This window comes from Macrosteles quadrilineatus, unplaced genomic scaffold (genome assembly GCF_028750875.1).
Source record: "Macrosteles quadrilineatus isolate MER2022 unplaced genomic scaffold, UCM_ALF_1.0 Scaffold_6__1_contigs__length_79288215, whole genome shotgun sequence".
Lineage (NCBI taxonomy): Eukaryota > Metazoa > Arthropoda > Insecta > Hemiptera > Cicadellidae > Macrosteles > Macrosteles quadrilineatus.
In genome coordinates, this window is record NW_026542599.1 from 43,938,179 (window position 1) to 43,952,813 (window position 14,635).

At 35.0% G+C, this 14,635-nt stretch overlaps 1 protein-coding gene across 2 annotated transcripts in view; it reads right to left on the reverse strand.

Annotated features, from left to right (window-relative positions):
- LOC128996360 (facilitated trehalose transporter Tret1-like) overlaps nt 1-14,635 on the reverse strand; it is a 178,436-nt gene that overhangs the window by 18,993 nt on the left and 144,808 nt on the right. The window contains exons 3-5 of one of the 2 annotated variants that reach the window (XM_054421641.1): nt 8,482-8,553; nt 7,930-7,971; nt 1,573-1,734 (exon numbers count right to left, since the gene is read on the reverse strand). In XM_054421641.1, the coding sequence (XP_054277616.1) occupies nt 1,573-1,734; nt 7,930-7,971; nt 8,482-8,553 (276 nt within the window). The remainder of the gene's footprint in view (nt 1-1,572; nt 1,735-7,929; nt 7,972-8,481; nt 8,554-14,635) is intronic. The other variant, XM_054421642.1, reaches the window with a different exon arrangement.

A 14,635-nucleotide genomic window follows, 5' to 3' on the forward strand; every position in this document is an offset into this window, starting at 1 on the left:
ACAACGTTCCTAAAATGCTACGGAAAGGGAGGGAAACAGGTCCGCGATGTGGGAAGTGGCGAAGGAAGTAGTAAAGGCGAGCTGTTCGGAGTGTGGGATCTGTTTATGACGATTAGATTCAGGTATCTGCAATCTTAAAATGCTATGGGAAGAGAGGGAAACAGATCCGCGACGTAGAAACAGGTGAAAGAAGTAGTAAGGTGAGCAGTGTGGAGTGTGGGAACTGGAAACCGTTTGTAGCAGTTTTAATGTATCTGCAATGCTGAAATGCTATGAGAAGGGATGGAAGCATGCCCAAGACATAGGAAATTGTGAAAGAAGTAGTAAAGTCTAGCAGTACGGACAGTGGGGATGTTTGTTGCAATTAGATTAACGTATCTAAAATACTAAAATGCTATGGAAAGCGATGAATACAGGTCCACGACGTAAGTGGTGAAGGAAGTAGTAAAGGCTGGCAGTGCAGAGTGGGGGAACCGTTTGAGCAGATGGATAAATGAATTTGTAATACTTAAATGCTATGAGAAAGGAAGGAAACAGGCCAATGAACTATGAAATAACCACTACGACGATGATCATATTCTGTTGATTAACCAATACACGCGTCTCTTGATACAGGTTATATGGAATTTTATTGTATTATACACAGATAGCGTAGATCTAGTGATTGTTACATGGCATCATAGTTATCTAATTGTAGCAGAGTTCTGTGTTCAAACGACAGATGAAATTAGACACTTGAAGAATGTTTGGGTTACAAAATGACATTTTGTAATGTCCATTTCCAATTTGTTGCGTAGTAAATGGTGAAGGAAGTAGTAAGGCTAACAGCGCAGAGTGTGGGAACTGTCTTTGGCAATTAAATTAATGTATCTGCAATCCTAAAATGCTATGGGAAGAGAGGGAAACAGGTCCACGACGTGGGGTGTGGTGAAGGAAGTAGTAAAGGTGAGCAGTGTTGAGTTTGGGAATGGATTAATGTATCTGCAATGCTAAAATGCTACGGGAAGAGACTGTAGACTGTAATATGTTAAAATGATTACGAAGCACAAATCGATACATATTTTCGATACATGCAATCGTTTACAATCGAAATTTACAACTGAGTTGACAACAGCTGATTTTTACTCCATAGAGGCTAAAAACGATTTTTACTCCCTAAATATTAAAAATGCTACTTTAGACCCGCAGCGCATGCATGAAAAAATACTGTTTTTACTGCAGTAAGACAAAAACAATATAATATGAACCCTTGATGACTCCGCTCAATTTTGTGGATGCCTCTGCGAACGCCACCTAGTTATACTAACAGCTGGAACAGTAAAAAGCGTTACGATTGCTGTGGCACGATTGTGGGGGTTGATGACCGATGTTGCCGCAATAGCAGAAATTTAACATCCTATGAGCATGAGCAACAATGGCAATTAGGGGAGGGGCAAGTAAATGTTTAGTAGTGGGGCCTCACTTTGATTGTTTACACTACCAAATGCCAAATCTGAGTCCACTAGCTTTTTATTGCAATTCATTAACTTTTTGATATTATAGAAACTGTTTCAGAGTAGTTTTACCACTCACCCAGCTGGCCTGCTGCGGTGAGACTAGAAAGGTGCCGCTGTAGTTGCCTGTGTGAAGAGCATACTGTTGTTTCTCTTGTATCGATGCTATCGCTGGGGAACTGTAGCCTTTACCCAGACCTGCGGCAAACGGGCCCAGCGACACTGCTAGAGCTGCGGAGATCTGAAATATAGACAGTCAAATCAATTGACTGTTATTTCTCATTGATATTGTACAAAGATTATAAAACATTTTTACATTGCAACTGAAATAAACAATGGACTTCTTACTGGCTATTATAATGTAAAATGACCGTCTTGTGAGTAAACAGTATATATATAATAAAAAATATAATATTACAGTAAATATATTATTAATGTTATTTGAAATATTTTTTGTAACTTCAGGTATTTTAACCCTTTGAGGTCGAATGACGAGTATAGTTCGCCGCCCTACATTTTCCCGACTGCTCAAAAAATGCGACCTATACTCACAAAAAAGAAATCTAAAAAGTTTATCTTTGCGGTCAAATGGTGAGTACAAGTCGCGGGGCACCATTTCCCCGACTAATTGAATGGCAAACTATACTGTACTATATGACTATATGAACTATACTATATGAAAAATTGGGAAAAAATTCGACTTCAAAGGGAATAACACGTACGATGCTGATTAAGAACATATTTTTAAAATCCTGACCTAAAATCCATATAAATTAAAGGTTGATAACATTCAGTGAGACATTTTAAGAAACAGATAGACTTTTAATGTTTAATCTATAAGGTAAATTAAAATCTAAAATGCATATTTAATTTTGAGAAAAAGTTCTACGTTAACTTTTCCATCATACAAGTTTGAGTTTAATAAAACCTCCAAAAGTCCCTAAAAGCAACTAAAGCTTGTTGCTTTGAATCCATCTCATAGTGGAACTGGAACTATTGTTTGAGTCCTTTGTCTTTCAGATACATAATGGCTTCATTTTAGTTTCAATCTTTCCGCCTTGCATTTTTTGATAGCTTCAAGATGATTCAGTTTGTTTCAGGGTGTTATCTTTTGCCGCTACGAATGGAATTTTTTTATTGCAACTATTTTTAATTGAATTAAATTTTATTTCCCTGGATTACCTTCACGATTTTACCCCACTAATAAAATGATAGGCTTATGTTACTGAGCCAGTTTTCAAACTATACAAAGAATATCTCAATTTTCCCCAGCTTGAGGAAAAACGTAAATATTTACAATAATTCACTATAATCTCAAAGAAAGCACTTATGTATTATTACTCTGAGTTAAAATGTAATGGCAAATTCCCAATGGAGCAGGGTATACATTCTTTTTAAGACTTAGGAACTGTACCAAACTAATCAATAATCTAGAACACAATCATCCACTAATTGTAAACGAGTTTCTACACGAATAGCATTTTAAAACCATATTTGGATTTGCCACTATCTAACATAAATTGATACCCAACAAACTGTTAAGAATTTTAATTGACTTATTACTAAAACGTGTATAAATATGAGTTGAAGGAGTCACAGAGACAGAGTGCTCCATGTGAGAAACACCTAACCTTTCCTAACGTGAGTATGCCAGTTTAAATCTTTGCATGCCCAAAGGAAATGTAGCAAACTGTAGAATAGCCAATTTTGTCTGAAAACAAAAATAATCCCAATTTATCATCATACAAAGCCGCAGATGTCAAGCCAGACAGACACTGCACCTAGGGTTTGGCTTGTTCCCAACCACTGTACCCACAAATACACCATGACGGCATGATGCAAACATTACTTCTTGATGGAAATGCCATCAACAATAGTTAAAATGCTATTACTTTCATCAAAAAATATATTCTTGCTTTGGTTATTTTTGAGCGTAGAAATGTGTCACAAAATTATTCAACTCTCAACGCTCAAAATAAATAAAAAATTATTAACAAACATTATACAGGATGTTCGAAAAAGGGACAAAATTTGCGTTGTTCTTGGGTTCAAAATTTCAAAATGGCGGTCATTTAAAATTTTTAAATTTAAATTAGGTACAAAAAAATGGCTGGTTTATGAACAATTTTTAAGAACACTATTTGTTAGTATTTAAATTTACCTATCAAGGACATTAGGTTCAAAAATATCTAATAACAAATAATTGAAATATCACGATTTTTAGTTGTAAAACAAGGCAAACCTGACTATCTTAGCCGCATCCACCTAATTTTACGAAAAAAAAACATTATAGGTTCAGTTAATTTTTATTCCATCTTTTTTTACTTGGTCTCATTGGATAGGGTGCTTTAAATAGACACCAAAGCAATTATAGGCTTGAAGGGTTCTGACAATAAAATTAAACAAAGTAATGGGAGCAGTATAAAACATATTTTACAACTGCCATTAATCTGAAACTTATTTAATTTGAATATAAACCAACTTTGCTTCACAATTAAAGCAATGCTTAATTAATCTGACAGCTGTGAGTTGTAATTAATTTTGTAACGTTTCATCTAATTTTATTCTTGGCTTTGGAGCAGCTCATATACTATTGTTAAGATTAATTGTTATGATGCACATTTGATGGCAACATTGTATGTAGATGTCACCTAAATGCTACTCTTTTGATTGTAACTAACTTTCTATAGCACAAGCTTTTATGTTTGCTTAACGGCAAATGCTCTTTTACAAGCATGTTGGTTTATTAGGTTGACTATTGTGAATTAAAAATACGTCAAAGCACCCCATTTTATACAATAAAATAAGTGTTTATGTTCATTGTATAAAGTTATTGAAATTTTTAAGAAGCACAAACTCATGAGTATACAATGGCAAAAGTAAAAATTCAAAAAAAATAATCAACTTTAAATTTTTCAACTTAGAGAAATATTTTTCAAACAATGTATAAATGAATATAAAATATGTATATTGTTTATTGCAATTTATGTATATTGCATTGCAGACACTTAAATAGTAATAATAAACAAAACCGTGTACAACACTCCATTTGTACATATGAATGCAGCAATACAATGATCCCGATTCAAACATCACAAAATATACATAAAACCAAATTTTAAGGGTTGAAAAAATCTGGGGTGAGTTGTTTATACAAACAATATTTGTTATGCAAAATGTTGATGAACAAATAATTACCTTAACTTAATATAAACACTAGTAACCTTACATACAAAATCAACTCACACCCCCAAAACACATATCAAAACATAAAAGGAGGAAGCAAGTTTCAAATTCCTTAAGGAAGTGAGAAAAACAACTTTTTGTTGTAACTTTTGAAAGACACAAAACAAAATCTCAGAGAAGAGGAAATGCTTTGTTTCATAAAAGAAGGGACATTGTTCATAAGAAGACATTCAAGCAACCAATACATCTTGAACATTTGGCAATTTTGTTGTCCTGTTGCCAAAACACAACCAAAGCTACATTTTGTAATAGATTGTTTGCACTTTCTAAGGGTTTGTTAGGTTCAAGTACTAATATAAAAAGATTACTTTTATTTTTCAAATATTTAGATGTTTAATAATATTTATACTAGTGATTGATGGTTAGTGATTGATTGAATAAGATTGGACATACAGTAGTTGATTTCATTTTTTTATAAATTATCATGTGTAGAAATGTATGGTGTATTTATGCCGCTATAATACTAATATATAGTTTATTTAGTACTGTTAGTTGGTGCGAAATACACACTTCAATAACCAACCTGAACAAAATTATACTATCACCATTTCTGAAATAATAGATTTCTTCTAAGATAAAAAAATTTGTTTCTAGGGCTGCAAAATTTCCCCTGTCATTTATGGATGACCAGTGAACACGGATTTTATCTTTGTGCACAGTGAAAACCATATTTGTCAAAGTAGGTAATCATAGTATTGTTTGTGTATCTTCTTTCACAATATTTAGGCGGTTTTAGGGGAAGAAGTCTATCCCCTCCACTTGACCCTTACTGTACCTTTAAAATGATAGCCCAACGGCTAAGCAACATACATTAAATACAAAAAAGTGGTGGGGGAACTTCCCCTCAAACCACCTAAATATTGTGAACGAAGTAAGTAAAATATATGCACACTGTTGTTGCAAGAAATATGTTACTTAAAGCGGTAGATATTTAAATGGTTTAAATTAAATTTATCTCGAATGTGCATACGTTAATGTGGGGTGTGTATAAGCGTCCAGTGCAAACAGTGCAGTGGTTGGTTCAAAATAGCTTACCTTACAACCTGAAACAAAAGTAATTCCAGTATGGTTTGGTACAAAGAGACAAGAGACGTAGCCAACCGGCTGCCAAGTGTCACAGCTACGTACGCTGCACCCAGGGTTTGGACCGCTTCCTAACAAACTACTACGATGCCGTTGCACTACTTTTCACGACTTGCAACTGAAGTGTTGACATTTTTACGACGTTTGTTGGCATTGTAACATTTAAGGCGTTGTAAAAGAAATTCTAGCAACATCTTGAAAATGGTCACTTTAGTAGTAAGTTATGAAGCCAAAACATGACACAAGTTTATTGCAATACTCTGTTTGTTGTGATTTTAACGTGCATTACATTCACATCCATCCACAGGGGTTGGTTATCCCGAGCAGCAATTATTATTTATATCTAAGTTATTTTTCCATATATTTATTAGCATGCGTCTTTTCAACGTGAGCTAAGGTTTTTCAACTGTCCATGCCAAGAACTGAACGCCAAAAAGGTAGGATACTTTTCGTGTGATGAACTAAATATTTTCCCATGCAGATTTTTTTGCCATATCAATATTCAATTTAATGCAACTATTATACAAAGCTAAAAATATCGTATATGGCTTGATAAGATTGGTTCAAAAATAAGGTGTATACTGTATCTTGTTTTGCTATTATAAACGAACCATTGTTACCGTTTGAAGAAATTAAGAGTCAAAAAAATATTACTCCTCCAATTTATTAATAAATTAAATTACTAAAATATTGAAATCCAATTAGTATATATATTTTTGTAAAATGAAATATTTAACTTGACACGACGGTAAAACTGAAGTCCCCTTTTGAGAAATCATTGGACACAGTTACCAAGAGAAACATATACCGCTAATGCCTTCCACTCCCGTGGTTATTTCTCACCCTAAGGTTAACAAGATCAATTGTCAATTCAATTATCAATTAATTGACATGTAATAATGGGGACGCCACCTAGTATGCGTATTTTAACCCAAATATGAGTGAAGATAGGGAATGGAATGAGTCTAGAATGAAGTGAGATGATCTGTGTAGCTGTGTTACTGACTAAGATCAGCTGTTTCATAAGGCAGGATCTTTTACATAAAGCCCTATAATCAGGGGCCAATCTAATTCCTCCCCCACAAACGTATTTAGTATTTAAACATCCGTGTTTTCTGCAGTATGAATGAATGTTTAAGACGAACTTACTTCATGGAGAAAAACTATTAGTTACAATGATCGGTGTAGTATTATGTAACTGCTATTACAATTTAAATTTGACCAAACAGATCCTAGTAGGATACCACTACTACTGTAGTTTTTGAATCGCAACAGATTTAAAAGTTTACGCTTAAAACAAAGCCCATTCAATATCTTCAATCCATAAAAGCAAATACAAAAAATCCTGCGCATAAGTCTCATTGCAAATGTTTTTGCTCATATTGCGGAATAAGTTGAAAAAACCTAAGAGGATAAACCGAGAGCTCAAAACTCAGAGGTCTAATTTAATCCACCCTCAACCCCTTCTAGCACCCAACACTGCATGCATGTTAAATACCACAGCGAGGCCAATATAGGCTATTGTCTTGGGAATGAAATTAAACTTCACTTCTGGTTTAAATTATTTACAAAAGTCATTTTAGGCACGGGTCATTGATTTTACAAATGGGAAATTACAATTATTTTGATTAAATTTAATATACTTTGAATTAAAATGATCAGGTGTGAGTTGGAGTTGGGAACTAACTAAAAAATTTAAATATCGGTCACAAAGCATATTAGAACGGGTTTTACATGGTTAAAATATGTAAGTTATTTTTTTTATTCCAAAGTGTTTTAAAAATATTTTCCAAACTAGTTATGAGTATATATATATAAAATTAAAAATACATCCACGTTATTTAAGTATGTAACGGGTACATGGTTTATAGTTACGATTTTTTTGTAATGCAAGACGCATTTGGAAAGCTAACCATAGGACTTAAATTGACGAAAACTTAGGATAGGACAGCGATGACACAAGACCAAGATTGGTGATCGATGGGATAGGGGGACTGAATTTCAACCCATGTTAGTTTTGTAGTATATTAGTAAAGCAAAACTCCGACAAATCTAAATATTTTTGTTAGTAAGAATAACTATGAAATAAAATAAAATAATATTTTACCTTTGCCCAATTTAGTTTATTGTAGATGCACTGATGTCTTTCCTGAAACCACATTGGTGTATTTAGAAATATAAAAATTATAAAAACAAAACACAAAAATACAAAAGAAACGATTCTTACAAACAAAACAAAAAAATAACCAAACCAAACCAACCAAAATGATAAAATAAAGGTCAATAGTTAAAAATGTATTTCTGGTTAGAGGCCTACTTAGGAGTAATAGCTAAGTTGCTTTTGCTCCACTCCTTTTGTGTTTACATTGTTCGGACGTTTGAGAAGAGAGAATTCCTAGAAAAATGGAGTTGGAGGATAGAGAGAAGACGAGACGAAGACACAGAAGGTGGTGGATAGTCGGGTCGAAGAGGAATATGGAGAAGAAAGGAATGAGATGAGAAGGATATGAGATTGTGAGGCCTAGTGGATGCCTGGAAATAGAAATAATCCAGAATGGAATAGGATATATGTGTGCGAAAAAAGATAGATTGGCTTAAGTGCGTAACATCTTTCTTTACCTTTTAAAAGAAGATGTAATGTATTTAAAAGTATGTTTACCTGTGAGAAATAATGCTGGTGTGGAGGAGGTGGAGGTGCAGCGACTCTGGTGAGTGGAACATGCGACCCGACCTGTCAACAAACACAAGGTATAACAACAACAGCAGCAACAACAACAACAACATAACAACAGTGGGCGTGTTGCTAGCCTAGTGGTTGGCGTCGCTCACTTCGGAGCGGGAGGGGCGGGTTCGATTCCCGACATATCCTAAAAAACTTTGATGGGGTTGGAAGGATTTTTCTTAAAAACATTTGTTTCATTGTCCAAGTCCAAGTGTATATGACTAAATTCCACTGGCCGCAACACCCGACCCAACCAAAACCAAACCACCCTGCCCGAAAACCACAATCCAACCGTAGAACTATCTTCAATAAAACAAATACAGTACCTCTCAACCCAACCACAACAGGCAGTAGTGGCAGAATAGCGCTTCGTAGTTACACACTCTCTCGTTATTTACACGTCTCTGCTACTGCTGCTATCCTTTCCCTGGCTGAAGGTTCCACAGCCAGATTCCTTTAGGAGTAGGGTTTCGGCTGTCTGGATTGGAACGTAACGAAGAAGAAGAGAAGCACTGGCTTGGTCACAAAAAAATAATAGTATAACAACAATAAGGAAAGCGTTAGCCAAAATTATAAATAGAGTTGAACACACGACAAAAAAACAACAGGATACAACAACAGGATGGCAACAGTATAACAACAATAAGGCAAGCGTTAGCCAACATTATAAACATTGTGGATATTTATAGACATGCACTGTGGATGCGATACTCCCTGATGTGGATTAAAGTCCGTACTAGGGAGTACTGCGACTATCCGCAGTACTTTCCTGATAATTAGACCAATTCCTTAATACCAAGGCAAAAGTGTGGTTCGTATTCCACTGTAAACTGTAGGTCCCTTAGTTGCCATTAGCTGTATGAGCTATAAATTAACAACTGTGTCTAACGAAAACAAAACCAATCGTACCTTAGTCACTAACAAGACTACAATATAGCTCAACTCATCCTACTTTCATCACCACTCATACTTGGCTTAAAATACCTTCTTTGTATGGTCACCAATTCAATGAAAAGTATTAAAAGTATAAAAAATAGAATTGAACACACGACAAAAACAACAGGATGGCAACCGTAACTTTATACTTTTAACACTCCTTATAATGGAAGCTAAGTGACCTACAGTTTATAGTGGAATCCGAGCCACATTTTTTCTTTGGTAGGCCTATTAACGAATTGGTATAATTATTAGGGTTGCACTGCGGATAGTCGAAGTACTCACTAGTGCGGACGTTAATCCACACCAGGGAGTATCGCATCCACAGTGCATGCCTATATTTTTTTTAAGAGGTTGGCGGCCTCTTTTAACCTTGTATTTGCCCGTCCACATAGACTACAGATCTGTGCGTGGAACGTATCCAGCAAAGCAACGGGTGAGCCGGTACAGAACAAAGGTGAACTGTACTGATAAAAGTTAGTGGCAGTGACCAGGATCCGAACCCACGACATCGCTGCCTTGGGCCCGAAGTCCGCGACGCTACCGACTGAGCCACTGACTCACCATTACAGGTAAATACACTGTATAACAACGAGATTGCAATTACACAAAATTTTGAAACAGAAATAACAGTGTAGTAACAGAAAAAAACTGTTTAACTTCTACAAATAGGCTATATTCTACAAATACGCATGTCTAGTTTAGAAGTAATATAGTTCGTTGGTTTGGAACCGAGATCCAATGTAAAAGCATCTTTGGATAATTTAATAGACATTCCATCTATGTGGACCAACTTACTGTAATCGTAATCATTACCACACCATTCTATTACATAGATGTAGTAATTATTTATTAGAATTATTATAATAGTTCATATGCAAAAAATAATATAGCTAATAGTAATATATTTTTGTCACAATTTAATGTAATTGATATTCTATGTATTTGTTGTTATACAGTTATTTCACTTGATGTTTGCGACTCGGTCCCTGCACTCAAGCTTAGCTTCGCAGGGACCTAATTCAGATTATTTCATGTATAAAGTGAACTGTAATGTTTAATATTTTCTGAATAAATGAATTGAATTGAATTAAATCATATATTTTCTGAAAGAGGTCATGAATAAGTGAGTAATCAAGTGACTTATACAATAAAGCACTGAACATACCATAAAGTAAACTTAAAACCGATTGGCCACATTGCTATCACTGAATAGAACTGCAATTAAAGTAATTGAATTTCCTACAATAGCAATAGCAATAAGCAATAGTCTTCTCATAAAATTGTATAATCCTGGAGTTAGTCCTATCTATATCGTGTTTAAGTGAGTCGGCTGAAATTGCTGGTTAAATTACAAATTGCCTCTGCACACGCAACTCGGCCAAAAAGCAATAAAATGTAAATCCAACGACTTGACGTCAAGTTATGAACCTGTCTTGTGCAAGTGATACAACGTTCAACATCTGATTATCTTTGAAAATATTGTACTGTAAAGTATAAAACCAGATACACGCGCGAGTCATTGGAGAGATGAAATTGAAATTAATTAACTTAAATTATAACCTTATGGACTTTGAATACAGAAATAGGTTTATCATCTATGACTCTAAATTCACTTTGGTAGCCTACAATAAGTATTCTTTTCAGCTTAGCGAATCCGACAATGTACATAGAGGCTTATAGAGGCACGCACTATGAGGTATAGATGGTACATCTCCCCATACAATAGTCCATTATAGATTTATCATCATTATTGATCAACTGAAGACTATTTACTATTATTCCTGTAATACTAACGGAAGTCATTGTTATTTATCCATTTGTTTCGTGTTAATTTTACTGACTTAAAAACGATTATAATTTCTAACCCAATAACAGTTAATATCATAAGTAATTTGCCCTCCGTTATGAATGTAACAACAAGCACCCATCGTAATATATAACCCAAAATAAAAGAGAAACATTAAGACGACATAACCGCACTGAAACATTATCAACATGAAACACACCAACACAGGCTTAAGAAATTATGAGAAAGAAGTTCAGTTAGTAAAAAAATAATAACTTCTTGATCAGCATCGTACGTGTTATTAAATTACCTGAAAAAAAACAAACAAATTATACTTCTAATAACACTAGATGAATTCGCCTAATGGGTCTGATTATGATTGGAGTGTCCAATCGAAATCTATCACCACTTACCATCTTTCATATGTATTTACCGTCTTGTGATTCAACAGTATAAGTGTAAATATATTATTACTAGTGTTATTAGACGTATATCTTTTTCAGGTAAAAAAAGAACTGAAATCAAGAAAAGTCGGTGGTGGTATTGAACTTTGATGGATCGCTGAAACGCATCGGTAACGTTGGCTGCTATCTTCCCCAATTCAACGCGGTCACCTACTGAAAACCAAGATTGGACAGTCGACTTCGACCTTGAAAGTATACCACTACAGGATGAGGAGTCTGCTTGAACCCCTAAAAGTCAACGATTTTATCTAAGGCAAGAGTGTTTTGTCCTCTTATGTCATAACGTCCCACCTAGTGTAGGACACTAGACTCTAGCCGGAACCGTTTTACAAATTTTTATTTGGCTAGACCTGAACTAATTTTATTTATGATTGGTGGGATCAGAACCCTATACTTCTGGGACGAATTCAAGCGCTCGACCACTAGACGAGCTCACACCTGGACAGGAAGAGTGTTTTGTACTACAGTTACAAAGCCTTGTTTGTTTGTAGGACACAGCACGAGTGTCTGTCCAGAACTAATCACCTATAGTATATAGAGGGTTCTCACCTTACAGGCTAATAACACTCCGGGCTATCGTTAATTGACTAAATTAACGGTTTGAACAGTGAGCTGCCACCTGAGCCGGCTGAGTCGGCTACAACGCTGTTCGGTCGAGATGTAATGCTGGGCACAGAGAGAGAGGTGTAATTACAACTGAACCTTCAGACGTCCTAGGCAGAACTGTAGGCTTACAAGTAGTAAAATATTGTTGTTATGTAAGGATTAAGCCGCGGAGTTGAAGCACCCTATGAACATATTGTTGGGCCCCTTTATAAAATCGTTGTATCAACGGAAATAAATCGTAAGAATTTTATATTATAAAAAATATATATAAATTGTAAATACGATTTTGTGATTGCAACCATGTAGTTTGCAACATCATAAAAGTTAAACGTAAAGCTTTGTTTGACCGAGCGTGTTGCCAGCCTGAGATTACATCTATCACCTTATGTCCCATCTGCCACTGAATGACTCATTTCATCTGAACTCAAAATGCTGTAGTCTTCAAATCTGAAACGATAGAAAATTCTATCTTTCAACACTATATATTTACAGGTATGATGTAAACTATTACAAGACGGTAAATATATGCACGATGTTTGAAAAGCAGAAGAAAGAATGTTGCAGTTGTTGTGTGACCACCATCACCAGGTCCAACCGGCGTTGACTGAGAGAATTAAACGACGCCCATGGTAGAATATTCTAAAATTTGTCACCATTAGTTTGGGATAACAATTCCATGAAAATGGATAAGTCTCCGACAACCAGTCCAAGCAAGGACACAACTACGTTCCTCCCTGTCTCCATCTTTAATACTTTTCAATGAATTGGTGACCATACAAAGTAGGTATTTTAAGCCAAGTATGAATGGAGATGAGTGTAGGATGAGTGGCGCGATCTTGTAGTCTTGTTAGTGACTAAGGCCGACATATTCCTTAGACACAGCTGTTAATTAATAGCCCATACAGCTAATGGCAACTAGGATAGTGGAATCCGAACCACACTTTTGCCTTGGTATATACGAATTGGTCTAATTATCAGTATAGTACTGCGGATAGTCATAGTACTCACTAGTGCGGACGTTAATCCACACCAGGGAGTATTGCATCGACAGTGCATGTCACTTGGCTTAAAATACCTGCTTTGTATGGTATTGTATGGTACGACATTTCATTGTAAAGTATTAAAGTTTAAATATCCAAAACTCGTGACCCCCTAGTAGCTGGATTAAAGGACGACGCCAGCCGTCCCAGTTCAATCATCATACTTTGATGACTTATTTAACAGTTTATACGTCCGTATTTACAAATTTATAGTTTAAGTATAACTACGTATACTTTACAATTTTACATTACTACAAATATACTGTATTAAAGATGTCAGTCAATCACACCGGTCATCATCAGGCCATATCGGAGACTGGCCGAATCTATATGTTTCATCTAAACTATTAATATATCAAATGTTGTACTTATTTGTACAATATCACTGTCCCATACAACGTAGTGATGATTACTTAAACCATATTTGTACGTTGTTGACGATGCGTGAAGATTCAGTGTAGAATGAACTCCACGTTGTAAACACCACAATGATTTGACATTCTCTCTCTGATTACTGACTTGAAACTCTCCGAAGCGTCTCGTTTGTTTCTGTCATCACAGGATTAATTTTTGCAGTTTCATCCGATGTTTTGTTTTATGAGCGGGATTTCAGACACCCATCACTATTCAAAAACTATGATCAAAATATCATATGAATATGAATATGTATATGAATATGATGTTTGGTATAATGAGGAGTCACCGCCGGCTCAAACCATCTCATATGTAACGGCCCATAAGGGGAAGATTAAATAATACTTGTAAATGGGTTGAAGTAATACAATGTTAATACCAGTATCATTTCTTAAATACAACCTTGTACATCAAATAGTGAATTCTGTTTGACACGCTATTCAGAAAGTAACATTTTAATTCTCTTTCAGGATTCTTAGCTCAACTATTGACATAATCTGGAATATGCTTAAAAATATAAAAATTTTATTAGTTTCAGTTTGGAAGATTGTAACATCCCCTTACTGTGGTGGTTTTAATTATTAGTAATATATAGTAATAAGATTTTCCATAAAGCCTCAGCTTTGTACAATTTTATAAGTTTAAGTAAAAGGTGATTTCTTTAGTGGTGTGATTTATAAAACGAATTAAAACAATGAAAAATAAATTGTATTGACTTTAAAATAGGTTTCTTTAAACCACAGTGTTATAACAATAGTGTTTAAAAATGATTTCTGTCAAATTGGCCCCATTGCGTTCCCGTAGAAAGCCCGATTTAGCAGTCCAATTTTCAAACACCCTAT